The sequence below is a fragment of the Alosa sapidissima genome, chromosome 7 (genome assembly GCF_018492685.1).
Source record: "Alosa sapidissima isolate fAloSap1 chromosome 7, fAloSap1.pri, whole genome shotgun sequence".
Classification (NCBI taxonomy): Eukaryota; Metazoa; Chordata; class Actinopteri; order Clupeiformes; family Clupeidae; genus Alosa; species Alosa sapidissima.
The window spans coordinates 38,078,393-38,094,259 of record NC_055963.1 but is presented as its reverse complement, the minus strand read 5'-3'; the positions used below and the strand labels follow the sequence as shown (position 1 = coordinate 38,094,259).

General features: G+C 39.0%; 1 protein-coding gene and 1 long non-coding RNA gene across 6 annotated transcripts in view; both read left to right on the top strand.

Annotated features, from left to right (window-relative positions):
- Positions 1-15,867, top strand: part of znf341 (zinc finger protein 341) — a 190,867-nt gene that overhangs the window by 68,915 nt on the left and 106,085 nt on the right. For all 4 annotated transcript variants that reach the window (XM_042098214.1, XM_042098213.1, XM_042098216.1 and 1 more), the window contains one exon: positions 94-302. In XM_042098214.1, the coding sequence (XP_041954148.1) occupies positions 94-302 (209 nt within the window). The remainder of the gene's footprint in view (positions 1-93; positions 303-15,867) is intronic.
- On the top strand, positions 3,777-6,653 carry LOC121713570. 2 transcript variants are annotated; one of them, XR_006032856.1, is made up of 9 exons: positions 3,777-4,118; positions 4,244-4,367; positions 4,574-4,661; positions 4,769-4,921; positions 5,064-5,123; positions 5,292-5,501; positions 5,627-5,769; positions 5,880-5,960; positions 6,062-6,653. It is a non-coding gene; the product is annotated as an uncharacterized LOC121713570 (long non-coding RNA). The 2 variants fall into 2 exon arrangements; XR_006032855.1 differs by having other exon boundaries at positions 3,784-4,367.

Here is a 15,867-nt window from a genome sequence, read left to right as displayed (position 1 = left end):
ATGAACAGAATGGTTTTCCTGTAGTCTGGTGTCCACTCCACGCTGGCAGCAAGTATTCTGACAAACCTTTCTCCTCTGATTTTGTCAATGTAGGTATACAAATGTGTGGTGAAAGTTTGCTCTCAGACGTTTCAGAAGCTTGACTTGTTTCTGGAACATATTCGCACACACCAGGATCACCTCACTTACCGTTGCCACCTTTGTAGTAAGGTGTTTTCCACATTGTTTGAACTGGGAGTGCACCAGTACTCTCATAACCTCTGCCCTCAGAGGAACCAACGCAAAGAACTGACTTTATACAGGTGAGTTCTGTTGATATCTAAGGTCAAAAGGAATCTAACTGCAAATTGCAAGATCCCCCCTCTTTGCTAAATCATAGCCTGTGACTACGAACACAGTCTTTAGATGTGTGAGGTTAGTCATATTAGTTGTGTTAGACCCTATATACATGTACCAGGGTGTTTAAAATACACACTTTTCTTTGTGTATGGGCCTGTTGTCCACACACACATAGTGTTTTAGATCAATCAGCAACAGCTGATTGTAATGGCTAGGTCACCTGCAGCCAGAGGTGGGCACAAATACATCAAAAACTATTTTGTTACAAACTACAAATACTGGCTCATAAAATGTAATATAATAAAATACAAAATATTGATGAAAAGTGTATTTAACTAAAATACTGTACAAGCAATTAGTAATTTGAAAGTACAAAAATACCCACACAATAATCATGGTATACCAACTTAAAAGACACTAGAAGGCATATTATTGAAAATGTATCCCGAAGAGACAAGAAATACTATTAATTATGGTAACACTTTATTTTAAGGTTCACATGTTAGCCACCAATACATACCTAATTAATACCTGTATTAGTGACATGTAAGGCATGTGTTAGGCAATATTAACCATTTGTTAGGTGTGTATTCACAAATTTCTTGTTCATGACGAATTAGGCCTTTAATATTGATATAATCTTAATAATGACCTTGTAAGCCTTGATCTCTACATACTAATTAGTAGTAAGTACCAAAATAGAATATGCATAACCTACTTGTATACTGTCTGAATAAATCCCAAATAGTAGGAGAACAGTTGTAGAATAAGCAAGTGTATGGCTCAACCTCATTGCTGCATTTCACTGCCCAGGTTGCTGTGTGAAATAGCACTTCATAACTGTCCCTCTACTTTAGAACAGGGACCATATTTTGAATGAACATTGTATGCACTAGCAATGTATTAAGGGTAAAGAATGTCTGTATTGACCAGGAGTTATAGACTGTTCCCATCATATAATTCTTAATAATAATAATGCCTGACTTTAGAATATGGAACCAATTCATGACTAATAAGTACATTCTGCAGAGGTATTACTGATGATAATGTGCTTGCTACCAAGGAACCAGTTTCCACTTTAGAATGGGAGCCAATCTCCCAGTTATGAAGTGCTATTTCACACAGCAACCTGGGCAGTGAAATGCAGCAATGAGGTTGAGCCATACACTTGCTTATTCTACAACTGTTCTCCTACTATTTGGGATTTATTCAGACAGTATACAAGTAGGTTATGCATATTCTATTTTGGTACTTACTACTAATTAGTATGTAGAGATAAAGGCTTACAAGGTCATTATTAAGATTATATCAATACTAAAGGCCTAATTCGTCATGAACAAGACATTTGTGAATACACACCTAACAAATGGTTAATGTTGCCTAACACATGCCTTACAAGTCACTAATACAGGTATTAATTAGGTATGTATTGGTGGCTAACATGTGAACCTTAAAATAAAGTGTTACCTTAATTATAATAATTATTAATAAATACATACATATAATAATAATAATAATAATAATAAATTATCAATACTTAATAATACTTAATTATCAATAATAATTATTATTACTGTTAAGCTATTAATTATGTACACTGAGGCTCCTATAAGTAGATCTGGTAAGAAAAAATGTAATCAGCATCCCATATCAATGTAAACGATGATTAAACGGACAAGAAGCAGACTTTGCAACAGTGGAATCAACTGTAACATAGCAAACTACCCACCATCATTTCCATAACCATTGAACATCAGCTATTAGGTACCCAAGTTCATGGGGTCAAAGTCATCATATGGGGGTCCATGTCTTAATGTTCTCCCTTAGTATCTTATCTGTATCGTTTTCAAATTTTAGTCTTGTAGCACTTGAAACACCTGACAATTCAAGCTCCTGAAGTTAGTTACTTTTTATTTTTTTCAACTTTCATAGGAGTTAGCACACCTCTTGATGATAATAATGCTAGCCGCCAGCCTTGTCAAAGTTAACTTTGTTAACATTTTGCTGAGCCTACCCTAACTTCTGAACCTACTGGTAACTTCAGTCATTTTCATTTATCATGCTAAAAATCTGACACCAGGCTGTAATGTCTGTATATCTGTAATGTTGGTTTGGCTCTTCATTGATTCACTTATCTGCCAAACTTGTTTTGAAGATGTTCATAGCAAAAATGGATGCATGCATAATTAATCACAGTGTATGTAATTAATTAGATTATTTTTTTTAAGCGATTGCACTCTTAGAAAAAAGGGTTCTTGTGGGTGCTAAATAGAACCATGGGGGTTCTTTGCCAAGGAAATAGAACCTTTTGCCTGAAAAGGGTGCTATTTCTTACTCGCGAGGATTATTTGAACTTAAACGACCGTTTATGGAACCCTTTCCCGGAGAAGCTCACTCTGCTGCAGTGGATTTAACGGTAAGTGGCAAAAAGTTTTTTCTGCTTTTTCCCCATTCATAATCATTGCCTGTGTGGCCTGCAAATCGAAACATTAAGTGATACTTCTTTAAGCAAAAGCAAGGGGCATTCCCTGTAAACGTCGGTGGGCGTTAACACATGACGGTCAGCTGTCAGAAGTAGTAAATTGTAACGTTAGAGGTTTGTTAAATAATGTTAGCAGCAGCTAGCTTCTAGCTATCATAGACATTGATTCACCCTAACGTTACTGGATCCATCATTAAGATAAGTTTTGTACTTTCTTGTCAGCCTGGCAATAAAATCAACTATCGATTATATGATTTCGAGCTTGTATAGAACGACACTACTGTTCAATATCCTCCCTCTCCCCGATTGAGTTAAAGCTATCTACAGCTAGCTGCTAGCCTGCTAGCGCTAGCTGTCGCTAGCTAGTGAACATAGAGTGAGCAAAGCAGAGTAATCAGCTACTAACGTCAGCTAACATACGATGCAAATGATTTGGCAATAACTAATACTTCATTAGCAGACTGTTTAGTTAAATTACAGGGAACCCAGCCAACAAGTTAGGATAGCTAACAGTAGCCAATAGTACTATAACAGACTTCTGAAACACATACAGATAGCTAGCTACCAGTTGAACCTCGTTCATGTATCATGCTGGGCTCATTGCAAATTACAATGTATTTAGCAAAGATTGTTAAGGCGGAGCAAGATACTTCGTCGTAGTTCATGTCTATGGGCGCGAAATGGGGATCGAATCCTGTCTGCATAAAGAGGCGTGTCTATGACGTATTGATGAGCGTACGTTGCAACCGGCCAACAGCAGCGGCATAAATAACCGGCGCACACCTGATATAAAGTCGATTTTCTCCAGACTGAAATGCTAAAAATGTACCTGAAATGTTCAGAAGAGTTTGAGGATCATGAAAACGTGCCCGAAATTCACATTCCTAACTCTATAGAACCAAGACCTTAGCATATGTGGTAAAATTCTGAGCTATGTCCATAGACTTCAATGGAGCAGTCGCTGCCTCTGCTCTGCGTAAAGGGGGATTATGACCCCCCCTTGTGCGATCCGGGTTCCCGGAAGTGGCTCCTGATGAAATATCTTGCTCCGCCTTAATAATCTTTGTATTTAGTACATCTGTATAGCTAACACTACGGCTCTGGTGTCTGTAAGACAATACAGGCATCTAAAAGAGGATGGAACTCACTAACACTACAATATGTACTTAATGTCTCTATGTCTTATTTTTCATTTTAGATGAAGATGTCTGTCAATGGCTTCAGTCCATCAATTTAATTGATGGCAAAAAGATAGTATCCATTACCTTTGACTATCTTTAAGTGTCCAATTTGTGATGTAAAGTTTTACCTTGCCAAATATTTGCAACATCTACAGCTACTTCATCAGCATCTTCCTGATTTCTGCATTGTTTGCATTATTTTTAATGTAATTAAAGTCTATTGTCATACTTGCATTAACAGAACAGCAAATTAATGGGGAGACTGCTGGGGTTGACAGAGGGGATGGTTGAACAACTGTTTCCTCTGATGAAACACAGTCTTGTTTTTGAGAGGTGGAAAAGTTACGCAAATCATCGTTGGTTCAGTGAGTATACTTCATTAATTTCTCCTGGTAAAGCGATTTGGTAAAGAGATTTTTTTCATGAAGGTTTTTAGGACCACATGTTATTTTTTTCTGCCTATAGACTTTTGTTATTTTTTTTCCTGCCTATTGTTTAATAACGCTCAGCATCTCCTCTGCTACTAAAACCACGAGTAGGAAAATTCTAATTCCAATGATTGTTCTTTCAGGTACCCAAACCATAAAAAATACACTGATGTCCTGTGGTGTCTGATCACTAGATATCCATTTCTTAATGACCACAGCTAATCTGGTTATGTATGTTATTTTTTTTACATTTTGTTATGGAAAACATCATTCCTCAATTGAATTCCTATACTACTCTGACTCTGTCTGAGTCTCATAATTCATGTCTTTACTCAAAGGAGACCCTGCTGGAGTGTCTTAGGAATAAGTTCAAAAAGGAAAGGTCTCCTTTGCTAAACCTGACGACGGTGCAGGAGATTAAGAGAAAGTTTGGTGTCAGAAGACAAAGATTTGTGGACCATGTGCCTCTGGAGGACCCACCTGGACATCAGGTGTCATTTTTACAGTACATTCTTGCTTCTCTTTAGCCCGTTTGTTTTCTTGTCTGTATGTCTATATGCTAGCTAGTCACAGTAGCCACTGTTTGTCAGTACAGATATCTTAATATTACACATTTCTCTTTGCTAATTTTAGAGAGCAAAAAAGTACAGAGTGGGGGTCCAGATGTCTTCTGATTACGAGCCAACACAAGAGGTTTGTAATATGTTTGTGAATGAAATGTTGAATCATACAACAGTTAGGTCCGGCTACATTATTTATTTATTTCTGATTGAATGAAAGACTATCTGTCTTGAGAAAATGTATATTATCATTGCTCACATATGTTTTGCATTCTCTGCATGTCTTTTTTTTTTTTTTCAGATTATGTTGGACCTTGAAGCAGTTGGGGAGGACTACCACAGCTTTCAAGAGCATATAAACGCCATAAAACAATTAGTTGTGCCGTCGTCAGCCAGATATTAGTCATATAATGGACAGGATGAGGCAAACTGTCTATAAGAGGGTAGAGCAAATGGGAAAGCAACTGAGGAGGTGATGGAGATGTTCCAATTTCTTTGGGTGCCAGAGCTGGTGAGTAGCAAAGTCTTATAGTAGTATTACTATAATGTGAGTTCAGTGCTGTTCAGTAGTAAGTTCTATAACCATTTATTGGTAACTACAATTTCCTCTGTTTTGTTTTGTTTGTTCATTTGTAGATGCATCATGAAATGAAGTTGCGGTTTGGACTGGACTTAAAGCTAAGCCTGCATAACACCATCAGTATATTGACCCCTAACGTCATCAGAGTGGCTGACAGTGGGAGTCGGAGGGAGAGGCCTACGAGATACTAACACAGATGGTAAGTCACCAGCTTCTTCTTTTCCCTTGCACCCTTCAATTGTTTAATAATAATAAGATCATTAAACTATGTTTTAATGAAATCATTCTTTGTTTCTTTTGACATTTCAGACCTTCAAAAAAGTGCCTGCTGTCCTAATTTTGCCTGCCCTTTTTAAGGAGGATGCCAAGTTTCTGTATTGTTTAGACGAGGTATTTGATGTTTTTAACATTACAATTAACATTGCTTTATGTTGTCAATTCACATCATAGACTTCTACAGGAGATCCCTTGTACATTTCTCATTTGCATAGGAACCACTGAGCGTGTTTCCAACCATCATCTTCCAGGGTGGCGATACTCCCCTCCTTGCCAGGAGAGCATCCATAAAGATGGATGGCATCACAATAGCAAGTGGAGAGATGGATGTGCCACATGTCCTCTAATGCGAATTTGTCATTGGCCCCTCCCCTGACATTGATGCTTCTTTAGGCCTTGTCTGTATTTTTTGTTTATATTTTCTTTTTGATGTTCAGTACCCAAAAAAGGCCCACCACACATTACTATTCTTTGAAAGACGCCTTAACCTGTCTATGTCTAAGCCCTCCACTCCAGTGTTGCGTGTGGAAAAAATGTTATCAGAAAGTGTGTTTTATAATCATTTGAAATTTATTAATTTGTAAAAATGTAACTATTGCTGTTTGGAGCGTATTTATGACACATTTTTTATGCAAGTAATATAGAAGATATGTTTAAGCAATGAATATGTAAATTAATGTAAATATGTATCTATTGTTGTTTTGAGTGTCTTATGACACACATTTTTTGCGATTAATATAAAAGATATGCTAAAGCAATGAATATGTAAATGAATGTAGAAATACTGAATACAGTACTTGAATGATATTTGACTGATGTGTCAATTTTTGATTGATGTTGTCTATTTGTATTTAACATTTCGTACACATTATACGCTACTTCTCATTAATTAGCACAATGAATGAATATGAGTAATAATGAATTAATAAAAGTAATACTACTACTACTACTACTAAATATAGCTGCAAGCAGCAATGTGGGGGCCAAGCAAATAAACAGAAGTTAGGATTGGACTGGACTGGATTGGATTGGACTGGATTGGGATTGCTGAGATATGAGCCCACTTTATGTGATTGTTGATTGGATTGGATTGAATTGGACTGGATTGACAGGACTGGATTGGATTGGAATTGACTGGATTGGATTGGAATTGCGATTGCTGAGATATGAGCCTACTTCAAGTGATTGTTGATTGGATTGGATTGAATTGGACTGGATTGGATTGGGATTACTGAGATATGAGCCTACTTCATGTGATTGTTGATTGGATTGGATTGAATTGGACTGGATTGGGAGTGGGTCTTGAGTCCATGTACAAAGTTTGGTTTCAATCCATGAAAGCGTTAGTAAGATATGAGCCTAATTCATGTCATAGTTCTCCCTAGTGGTCAAAAGACACCAAATGTATTGTAGCTATTCAGGATGTGTTCATGATTCCACATACCAAGATTGGTGTTGATACGAGAAGGTCTTGCTAATTATAGCACCCCTAGTGGTCAAAAGTCACCAGATTTATTGTGTGTCCTCAGGTTGTGACCACGAGTCCACATACCAAGTTTGAGGTTGATATGAGAAAGTATTGCTAATTATAGCGCCCCTAGTGGTCAAAGTACACCAAATGTATTGTGTGTCCTCAGGATGGGGTCCCAAGTCCATGTACCAAGTTTGATTTTGGTACGTGAAAGCGTTGCTGAGATAGGAGCTAACTTCCTGTAACTCTAGCACCTCCCTAGTGGTCGAAGGTCACCAAATTGATTGTGTGTCCTCAGGGAGGGGTTCCAAGTCCATATACCAAGTTTGGTTTTGATATGTGAAAGTGTTGCTGAGATATGAGCCTACTTCCTGTGATTATAGCGCCCCCATTGCGGTCAAAAGTCGCCAAATTTATTGAGCCTTCTCCTAATTGGGTCCTGAGCCCATGTACCGAGTTTGGTTTTGATACGTGAAAGCTTGGCGGAGATAACATTTCACTTCCTGTTTGGAGGCTTCGCCGCCAATTTCGATTGGTCGTCACGGCTGACCTGTTTTGAATAAAGGTCCAAAAAGCTATGCGTTTGTGACGCTTGGTCTGAAGATCATCTGTGCCAAGTTTCGTGAAAATTGGATGAAATTTGTGACCTGTGAAAACTTTTAAAGGTTTTTGATGAAATCCAATATGGTGGTCCAATCAATTATGTTAATGTCAAAAGTTGATATGTGTCAGCCTAAGGCCCTCCCAAAGTCGTAACAGAGATAACTAATATGTTTTAATTTCAAACACATCACCCCATAGAGGCCAAAATGTACTTTTGTTAATTATAGCGCCACCTGTTGGTCAAAAGTCATCGAATTTATTGAGCCTCCTCCTAATTGGGTCCTGAGCCCATGTACTGAGTTTGGTTTTGATATGTGAAAGCCTTGCTGAGATCTGAGTTCACTTCCTGTTTAGCGGCTTCGCCGCCAATTTTGATTGGTTGTGACTGGCGACCAGTTTTGAGTATGGGTGTCAAAGGCAATGCAATTATGAGACATGGTCTGAAGATCATCTGTGCCAAGTTTCGTGAAAATTGGATGAAGTTTGTGACCTATGAAAACTTTTAAGTGGTTTTGATGAAATCCAATATGGCGGAGGTCCAATATGGCGGAAAGTAACGTAATAGGAGTCGTTGAACTCAGGTGCATCAAGGGGTTCCAACTATATATCAATGTTCAAAATTGGACATACGGTTCAAAAGTTAAGTGCATGGATGCAACACCAACTTTGACCCATTGGTGGCGCTAGACTGCCTGGGGTTCAGACTTGAAAATTTGTGAAATGGAATATGGGAATGTATGGAATCAATGTGCCAAATTTCACAACTTTTTACTGTACGGTTCTATGGGCTGCCATAGACATCCACTGGAGAAGAATTATAAATATAGCTGCAAGCAGCAATGTGGGGGCCAAGCAAATAAGCAGAAGTTTGGATTGGACTGGACTAGACTAAACTAGACTAGACAAAGCTGGACTGGACTAGACTGGACTGCATTAGATTGAATTGGACTGGATTAGATTGGATTGGATTGGACTGGACTGGACTGGACTGGATTGGATTGGACTGGACTGGATTGGGATTGGGATTGCAGAGATATGAGCCTACTTCATGTGATTGTTGATTGGATTGGATTTAATTGGACTGGATTGGATTGGATTGGACTGGATTGGATTTGATTGGACTGGATTGGGATTGCTGAGATATGAGCCTACTTGATGTGATTGTTGATTGGATTGGATTGAATTGGACTGGACTGAATTGGACAGGACTGGACTAGATTGGATTGGAATGGACTGGATTGGATTGGATTGGGATTGCTGAGATATGAGCCTACTTCAAGTGATTGTTGATTGGATTGGATTGAATTGGACTGGATTGGATTGGGATTGGACTGGACTGAATTGGACAGGATTGGATTGGAATGGACTGGATTGGATTGGATTGGATTGGATTGAATTGGATTGGACTGGACTGGATTGGGATTGGGATTGCAGAGATATGAGCCTACTTCATGTGATTGTTGATTGGATTGGATTGGACTGGACTGGATTGGATTTGATTGGACTGGATTGGGATTGCTGAGATATGAGACTACTTCATGTTGTAGCAGAACTACTTTTTCTCTGCACTTTTTTTTTTATTAAAAAAGTATTTTATAAATTAACAATTAAAACATTTAAAAACCCATTAAAACCAATAAGAATTAAAACCCCTTCACCTTGTTCTCCGTGCCTGCCGTCACTTATGCATACATCTCCCAGAACTGTGCGCTTCTGGTGCCCGCCTCTCTCTGGTTACCTGTGCAGTGACGCGCACAGGGAAGAGTTTTTATGAATGGCCAAGCGGTAGTGGAGAGAGAGAAGTCCATGGCGGTGGATGATACACGGGAGATGTTTTCGTTATTTAAAAGTTTTTGGAGTGATTGCACGTCTTAAAAATAGCCCCGTCTTCACGTCTGAAGATCCCCTAACGGATTTACCCGGACCGCGTTGCCTGACACTTCTCAAAAGAGGAGTCCAACGTTGTTTTGACGGAGCTGTATGGAGTCTATCGCTTCCAGAGAGGAACAGACAGCGCAGGAACTGGCGGGTTTGGAAGTTTGCCCTTGTCATGACCAAAAATGCCTGCTGTGATTGTTCATTGAAAACCCGGTCTCCCTGTTTCACCTAAAACGCAACCACCTCCAAATCCCTAACTTCCTCCCCCCCCCGGCCAACCACAACTCTATTTTCCGTTTCTAAACCTTTTTCCTTTTTCTCAATTTTCCCCTTTCATCATTTCTTCATATTTGTGACTGACTTTGAAAGCGTAAAAGTCTATGCGCTGCTGCGCGCTTGCTGGTTGACACATGAATGCAGTAAAATTTCCTTTTCCTTGTTTCGTCGACTTTTTGACTGAAACTTATTCTGTTTTCTGTTGCTGAAGTGTTGAAATTACCAATATTAACGAACATTTAGTGCAAGGCTCTAAATTAGCATTGTTTATTTTATTTCTGTTGAATTCACCGTTGGTGGAGATATGTGCTGTGGGCTCTGGCTGCGCCCTTTATTCTTTCTGGTTGAAGCTTTTTGTTTGAAGGAAACTTGAAATTACCAACAGAACCTTTCTGCTTTTTCCTTGCTCAATACACTGATTACGAACTGATAAGAAATTGCCGAACTTTCGTCTCTTTTCTTTGCATACACGCACCCACGCACATACATTCCCACTCACACACAAAAGTAAGCTGGCGTGATTGAAGGCCTTTTTTTTCGGCCCGGTTTTAGTCACGTTACAATGTGATTGTTGATTGGATTGGATTTAATTGGACTGCATTGGATTGGACTGGATTGGATTTGATTGGACTGGACTGGATTGGGATTGCTGAGATATGAGACTACTTCATGTGATTGTTGATTGGATTGGATTGAATTGGACTGGACTGGACTAGACTGGACTGGACTGGATTGGATTGGATTGTACTGGATTGGATTGGATTGGATTTGACTGGACTGGACTGGACTGGACTGGATTGGATTGGACTGGACTGGATTGGGATTGCAGAGATATGAGCCTACTTCATGTGATTGTTGATTGGATTGGATTTAATTGGATTGGATTTGATTGGACTGGATTGGGATTGCTGAGATATGAGCCTACTTGATGTGATTGTTGATTGGATTGGATTGGATTGGGATTGGACTGGACTGAATTGGACAGGACAGGACTGGACTGGATTGGATTGGAATGGACTGGATTGGATTGGGATTGCTGAGATATGAGCCTACTTCAAGTGATTGTTGATTGGATTGGATTGAATTGGACTGGATTGGATTGGACTGGACTGAATTGGTCAGGATTGGATTGGAATGGACTGGATTGGATTGGATTTGGATTGCTGAGATATGAGCCTACTTCATGTGATTGTTGATTGGATTGGATTGAATTGGACTGGACTGGATTGGATTGTACTGGACTGGATTGGATTGGACTGGATTAGATTTGATTGGACTGGATTTGGATTGCTGAGATATGAGCCTACTTCATGTGATTGGATTGGATTGAATTGGACTGGATTGGATTGGATTGGGATTGGACTGGACTGAATTGGACAGGACTGGATTGGATTGGAATGGACTGGATTGGATTGGCATTGCTGAGATATGAGCCTACTTCAAGTGATTGTTGATTGGATTGGATTGAATTGGACTGGACTAGATTGGATTGTACTGGACTGGATTGGATTGGATTGGACTGGACTGGATTAGATTTGATTGGACTGGATTGGGATTGCTGAGATATGAGCCTACTTCATGTGATTGTTGATTGGATTGGATTGAATTGGACTGGATTGGATTGGATTGGATTTGGATTGTTGAGATATGAACCTACTTCATGTGATTGTTGATTGGATTGGATTGAATTGGATTGGGATTGGGTCTTGAGTCCATGTACAAAGTTTGGTTTCAATCCATGAAAGCGTTAGTAAGATATGAGCCTAATTCAAGTCATAGTTTTCCCTAGTGGTCAAAAGACACCAAATGTATTGTAGCTATTCAGGATGTGTTCATGAGTCCACGTACCAAGTTTGGTGTTGATACGAGAAAGTCTTGCTAATTATAGCACCCCTAGTGGTCAAAAGTCACCAAATTTATTGTGCGTCCTCAGGTTGTGACCATGAGTCCACGTACTAAGTTTGAGGTTGATGCAAGAAAGTGTTGCTAATTATAGCGCCCCTAGTGGTCAAAGTACACCAAATGTTTTGTGTGTCCTCAGGATGGGGTCCCAAGTCTATGAACCAAGTTTGGTTTTGATATGTGAAAGCGTTGCTGAGATAGGAGCTAACTTCCTGTAACTCTAGCGCCCCCCTAGTGGTCGAAGGTCACCAAATTGATTGTGTGTCCTCAGGGAGGGGTTCCAAGTCCATATACCAAGTTTGGTTTTGATATGTGAAAGTGTTGCTGAGATATGAGCCTACTTCCTGTGATTATAGCGCCCCCATAGTGGTCAAAAGTCGCCAAATTTATTGAGCCTTCTCCTAATTGGGTCCTGAGCCCATGTACTGAGTTTGATTTTGATACGTGAAAGCTTGGCGGAGATAACATTTCACTTCCTGTTTGGAGGCTTCGCCGCCAATTTCGATTGGTCGTCACGGCTGACTTGTTTTGAATAAAGGTCCAAAAAGCAATGTGTTTGTGACGGTTGGTCTGAAGATCATCTGTGCCAAGTTTCGTGAAAATTGGATGAAATTTGTGACCTGTTTGGACCTGTTGGATTTTTGATGAAATCCAATATGGCGGTCCAATCAATTATGTTAATGTCAAAAGTTGATATTTGTCAGCCTAAAGACCTCCCAAAGTATTAACAGAGATCACTAATATGTTTTCATTTCAAACACATCACCCCATACAGGCCAAAATGTACTTTTGTTAATTATAGCGCCACCTGTAGGTCAAAAGTCATGACATTTATTGAGCCTCCTCTTAATTGGGTCCTGAGCCCATGTAGTGAGTTTGGTTTTGATATGTGAAAGCCTTGCCGAGATCTGAGTTCACTTCCATTGGTGGCGCTAGACTGCCTGGGGTTCAGACTTGAACATTTGTGAAATGGAATATGGGAATGTATGGAATGAATGTGCCAAATTTCACAACTTTTTACTGTACGGTTCTATGGGCTGCCATAGACTTCCAGAGGAGAGGAATTATAATAATAATAATAATAAATATAGCTGCAAGCAGCAATGTGGGGGCCAAGCAAATAAGCAGAAGTTGGGATTGGACTGGACTAGACTAAGCTAGACTAGACAAGGCTAGACTGGACTTGACTGGACTGGACTGGATTGCATTGGATTGAATTGGACTGGACTGGACTGGATTGGATTGGATTGGATTGGACTGGATTGGACTGGACTGGACTGTATCGGGATTGGGATTGCTGAGATATGAGACTACTTCATGTGATTGTTGATTGGATTGGATTGAATTGGACTGCACTGGACTGGATTGGATTGGATTGGATTGTACTGGATTGGATTGGATTGGACTGGACTGGACTGGACTGGATTGGACAGGACTGGATTAGATTGGAATGGACTGGATTGGGATTGCTGAGATATGAGCCTACTTCAAGTGATTGTTGATTGGATTGGATTGAATTGGACTGGATTGGATTGGATTGGGATTGGACTGGACTGAATTGGACAGGATTGGATTGGAATGGACTGGATTGGATTGGATTGGATTCGGATTGCTGAGATATGAGCCTACTTCATGTGATTGTCGATTGGATTGGATTGAATTGGATTGGGATTGGGTCTTGAGTCCATGTACAAAGTTTGGTTTCAATCCATGAAAGCGTTAGTAAGATATGAGCCTAATTCATGTCATAGTTTTCCCTAGTGGTCAAAAGACACCAAATGTATTGTAGCTATTCAGGATGTGTTCATGAGTCCACGTACCAAATTTGGTGTTGATACGAGAAAGTCTTGCTAATTGCTGAACTAGGTAGATAAGGTTTAATATAGTTGGAATGACTGAACGGTTAAATAGGTGGATAGTGTAAAAGGTTAAATTATTTGCTAGGTAGATGAGGTTTAATATAGTTGGACTGACTGAACAGTCAAATAGGTGGATAGTTTAAAAGGTTAGCCTGAGAAACTGATAGGGTGCAGGTGGCCTGGCCACCTGGCCTAGGATTCTAATTACTTAACGGCAGTCTTAATAGAGCCATATTGTATGCTTAAAGCCTGAGACAGAGTATATAGTTTAAAAGTTAAATGTAGATAGTGTAATGGATGTTGATAGACAGAAAGTTGAATGGATGTTGATAGGCAGATTGTTTAATGGATGTTGATGGATAGTTTAATGGGTGGATGAGTGAATGGTTTGAAGAGGATGAATGGATAGAAAGTTGGATGAAATCTGTCTTATATCCTTGTAGAATGGAGAAACACAGAGAGAGTTGGTCTAGTTCAGTAGAAAGCAGTTGATACAGGTGCAATCAGTTGAACTGATTCTTTGATGGGGCCTAGATGAGCAGCTGGAAGATGATACAGGTGCAAATCAAGTTAATTAGTCCATTGTGATGTCATCAGCCCATGTTAAGTCTATGGGGACATTTTGAGTAGTTTTTAATTAATAGTTTAAAAAGTATAAAAGTTACAAAGATGAAAAATACAAAGCCCACATGTCCTAAGTAAGACCTACGCAACGCAGTTTGAATGAAGTTTCTACGTTAAACGGTTGAAGCTGCATTAACTGCGTTAGAAGAAGAAAAATAACTAGAAAAGCATTTCCTGAAGGAAATACAGTGCATGAAAATGCAAAAATATGATGTAAAATATCATACAGAGTAAAAACAAACTATATTGGTTGCTAAGTAGATGAGGTTTAATATAGTTGGAATGACTGAACAGTTAAATAGGTGGATAGTTTAAATGGTTAAATTATTTAGGTAGATAGTTGACGATAACTGACAGTTGGAATGGCTCTAATGTTTGCTAGCAGTTATGCTAACTATGTTAACAAAGATAATAATGTTAACAAAGTTACTATGCTAACTAGCATGCTAGCATGCTAACTATGCTAACCATGTTACTTAGCTAACTTAGCTAATTGTTTTTAGTAGTTTTGCTAAAAATGCTAACTAGCATGCTAACATGCTAGCGCTAGCATGCTAACTATGCTAACCATGTTACTTAGTTAACATAGCTAATCATTTTTAGCAGTTTTGCTAAAATTGATAACTAGCATGCTAACATGCTAGCATGCTAACTATGCTAACCATGTGACTTAGCTAACTTAGCTAATCATTTTAAGCAGTTTTGCTAAAAATGCTAACTAGCATGCTAACATGCTAGCATGCTAACTATGCTAACCATGTGACTCAGCTAACTTAGCTAATCATTTTAAGCAGTTTTGCTAAAAATGCTAACTAGCATGCTAACATGCTAGCATGCTAACTATGCTAACCATGTTACTTAGCTAACTTAGCTAACTAGCTACAGTGGGTAGGAGTCATAGTTGATGACAAGTAACAGTTACAATGGCTGAACAGTTAAAAAGTTCAGTAGTTTAAAGGGTTGAATTGTTTAACAGTGAAATATTGTAGTGAGGACTTTTATTTTGAAACAGTTTTTGGCAGAGGAAGCAGTTGAACAGGATGTGTAGTCTTAATAGGGCCAGTTTGTATGCTTAAAGCCTGAGACTGGCAGTTGGTCCAGGTGGCCCGAACACCTGCCATAGGATTCTAATTGCTTAACGGCTCTATTGTGATGTCATCAGCCCATGTTAAGTCTATGGGGAAATTTTGACTAGTTTTTAATTAATAGTTTAAAAAGTATAAAAGTTACAAAGTTGAAAAATACAAAGCCCACATGTCCTAAGTAAGACCTACGTAACATAGTTTGAATGAAGTTTCTACGTTAAACGGTTTAAGCTGCATTAACTGCGTTAGAAGAAGAAGAATAAGAAGAAGAAAAAGCCTTGGAAGAACAGTACAGTGCATTTTCATGCACTGTAATAAGAACT